At 37.3% G+C, this 3,848-nt stretch overlaps 1 protein-coding gene across 1 annotated transcript; it reads left to right on the forward strand.

Annotated features, from left to right (window-relative positions):
- Positions 1–1,235: 1,235 nt before the first annotated feature.
- On the forward strand, positions 1,236–2,321 carry LOC124615889 (DNA repair protein XRCC2-like). Its single transcript, XM_047144062.1, has one exon. The coding sequence runs from the start codon at positions 1,361–1,363 to the stop codon at positions 2,189–2,191; it is 831 nt and encodes a 276-aa protein (XP_047000018.1). The 5' UTR covers positions 1,236–1,360; the 3' UTR covers positions 2,192–2,321.
- Positions 2,322–3,848: the final 1,527 nt, after the last annotated feature.

Here is a 3,848-nt window from a genome sequence, read left to right on the forward strand (position 1 = left end):
TTGTTTAGCCATATCAGTTTTCTGAAGTCTGTAAGAATCTCTATACAACAACAACCTCCTTTTAATTTTGGCTAGTTGAGCAGAGTACCGTGGATTCTTATCCCTATGTCTATCACTGTTATTTTAGGGTTAACTTTACATTTGTACTGAGGGCAGTTGGTCTCGAATATATTTAAGAAAAAATGAAAAAATCTATGGAACAATGTATTGGCAGAGCCCTGGCCATTAATGTTAAACATATGTGATCAGTCGCATTTTTCTTGCGTTGCTGGTCTTCTGATGACTATTTTAGGCTCTCTAAACTCCTTATAGTCCATATTAGGCCTATCTGTACGTATTTTTACCCAAACTGAGTCATGGTCCAGAGTAATCTCAGTTGAGGCAGTGTTGACAGACGTACAACTAGAATGTTAAAAGGAACGTGTGAAAACAGCAGCATACGCCCGTCACTGGCGTTTTAATTGTCATGCAGCTTGCTGTGGCATCTTTTTAGTTGAATGTGGAAACCCAACGTAACTAGAATGCATGATCGCTAAACTTGTAACTGCAAATCTCGAATGAGAAACATCATAATATGTTATCCTGAAGTAGGTGTATGTTTCCGAGAAGCTATCAGAAAAGTTTGTAATCGTTGCGACATATAATAAAATGTGCAGTGGCAATAAAAGGTTGCATAACACTGCAACAAATTAGGTTGTCAAAGTTACTGTGTAATTTGTTAAAATCATACCAACAAAAGGAAACTGATTACAAATTTAGGGACTAGTGTAGCAGGGGATACAACCCGTCGGCTTTGGACAATGACGTCACAAGTCGCCAATCGAGAAGCGATTCTTCTTAGTGTTGTAGCCCCCTTCAGTGGCTGACAAGTGTTTTTTGGCTTTTTAAAAAAAATCTCACGAGATAGAATAAACAGATCCACTTTATTAAGCAATCAGTAAAAAAACGAAACTGAAACATAACAGCAAAAGCGAAAATGGTAAACTGCTCTCTGGCGACTTGTGACGTCATTGTCCAAAGCCGACGGCTTGTATCCCCTGCTACACTAGACCCCAAATTTATAATATCTGTCCTGCCGTCTGCACTCGACGAAATCTAAATTACAATATGAATTGAATATAATCTCGACCTAGTTTGGCCACTGGCGTTACGTGCTACGGCGTTGTCAGCTAATAGAAGGCGCCTTCGATTGACTCAGGCGTTTAGTAATCAACTTTTGTTGTATTTACATGCCTTCCGCGTTTTCTTATAATCTTTGAAGTGGATTTGTTTTCCCCGCGAAAAGTCCTTATTTAAATAGCAGTAGTTTTATTGAGTGTTGTGTATTCGCTGTATTGAAATGTAATTTTTATTGGTTGTAATGGCATTTCAATGCGATGCGGAATCCGGAGTTCAGTTTCTATCCAGATGTGGTGCCAATTTGAGCCTTAAAGGGATAGACACGGTGATATTTGAAACTGGCCCCGAATTAAATGATGTGATTGAAATTACTGGCGATCCATCGTGTGGAAAGACGTTACTTGTGACGAAGTTTTTAGTGAAATGCGTATTACCGAAAGAATGGGGAAAATTCCATATTGGCGGGCTGAATGTTGGGGCTATATTGATGGATACAGACCATCACTTTCATTTGCTAAAACTTGTAAATTTGATGGAGCTACATCTTATGAAATGTAGGACACACAGTGAAGATGTTGAGGACAACAAAACAGTGTTAGATTCGGCGACGGCGGAGAAAATAATCAAGGAATCTCTAAGAAAACTTATAATTCTTAAATGCTACGACAGTGCACAGTATCAAATTACATTGCATTCTTTAGAAAGACTGTTAAGCGTCAACCGATATGTTAGTCTGCTCGTGCTAGATAGCATAACGGCGTACTATTGGCAGGATGTAGCCCATGGTGGCGTTCGTAAAATGGATCTTTACGTGAAGAAAATGCTTCAGACGATAAAGAAGTGCCTCATGGAGTATAAACTAGTGCTAATGTATACCAAGCAAACATATTTCCAATCAACAAAATCTTCCACAGACGGTCATGATGATAAGACCACACCTACATACAGAATTCATCTCCAGCAGTGTCAGGGCCAATTGAATAATATGTTCTATGCACAGATTAGTGGACAAGGCAAAACTAAATGTATTTTGTATAAAATTGATAACAGTGGTATAACATGGAATCCTTAAAGCAGTCATAGTCTTATATTAAAGTTGAGTTCTGATACCATCAATTTACTATTCTTCGTTTGCCATTTGTCAGAATATATTCAGCCATGTTTTTTACAGTGTAGCAAGTGTGAATTATCTGTATGATGTATTATAGTTAGTTTATGAATGAAATATAACTTCACATCGTGAGTACTTCTTTTATTATGATCTTGAAAGACCCCGGATTGTCAATTTTGATAGCCAACACTTGGAAGAATTTATTTTTCTGTTTTAAGCATAATTTTTGTGATAGTTGCACTATGGGAGGAAGGGAAAAAAACGTTTCTTTTCGAAGTATAGTTTTTGTAGGAGAGTAGAAAATTTAAAGTTCTAAGGGATGAAGCAGAAAGGATGAGTCATTTCTGGGAAAAATTGTAGAAACATTCTGGCAATGGTAGATCCTAATCGGGTAATATGTAAGAAAGCAATCTGAATCCTTAAAGATCAAATTTTGATGCCATGAAATTAGTTGATGTGGAAGATAATGGTGGTAGATATGCAGGAAGAGCTTCTAGAGGAAGATTACATTTTAATAATATTTCAACAAGCTGTTAGATATTGTGGAATTCAAAGAACAAGGAAGAAGCCAGGAATATGTAGCAGATGGACAGGTTAGTGAAAGAGAGGTACTGTTGGAATGACTCAAATACATGTTGTGGACAAAGTCTCCTTTTGTGATATTGTAAAATGCTTACATTGGCAAATATAAACAATTAGACCAGTACAGTTATGATGCAGTGACACATTCCATTAGTACACTATTTGTTAGTACGTACATACTGTTATACATAATTATAGAGTTTTGACAAAAGCTTTGTGGTTGTTGTACTAGTATGGCGCAAACAATCTTCTGTTAGTATGAAGTACCAAATGACAAGAAATTTTCATGGTTGTGACTATATTTCGCTCTGTGGTAATTTGGATGTTATATCTATCCTTTTTTTCTGTCTTGCTCCTGCTGTGCTTTTAAAGATTTCTTAATATTTTAGTACGTGGATATAATGGCATAAAATGCTTCTGCGTTAGAAGTATTTACTTTGTAGTTAGTGCCAGAGAGTGTGTACTTTAGCTATAGGCCTACCTGATTTGTCCTTATGTCTGACTGACATCATAGTTGTTGACGATTCCACATGAATCAGTTTCCCTTTTACCTGAAAACTGTTTCCCAAGGTTGTGTGTTCCAAATACAATTGTCCAGAGGTGGAGCCCTATGATCCCTAGCCAGCTGTTTTTTATCAGTGTGTAATGTCTATATTATGTGATCATCACTTTGTTGGGTAGGTGCCACATAGTTAGTTAGTTACTTACTTTCATGTTCCACTGATAATTTTGTACGATAAATCATCATGATGTGGAATGAGTTATTTTACATTCATATTGCAAATTAATTTATGCTCTAAACATCACCATATAATTATTTTCCTTTCCGAGCCTCCTGCTCACTGGGCATGTGCGCTAACCACTACATCTCCCTGGCTTTGTACAAGTGTACAGTCTACCCTAGCATGCCTCCCTCATTAGTCGAAATTCCCTTTCGTGCCTCATCCGATGTTGTATTTCCCTTAACTTGAGCAGCGTTGTAGAAGTTCTCCAATTGTGTTGGAATAGCACCTCCCCCATTTTATCTGATGCTGAA

The sequence above is a fragment of the Schistocerca americana genome, chromosome 5 (genome assembly GCF_021461395.2).
Source record: "Schistocerca americana isolate TAMUIC-IGC-003095 chromosome 5, iqSchAmer2.1, whole genome shotgun sequence".
In the NCBI taxonomy this organism is placed as follows: domain Eukaryota; kingdom Metazoa; phylum Arthropoda; class Insecta; order Orthoptera; family Acrididae; genus Schistocerca; species Schistocerca americana.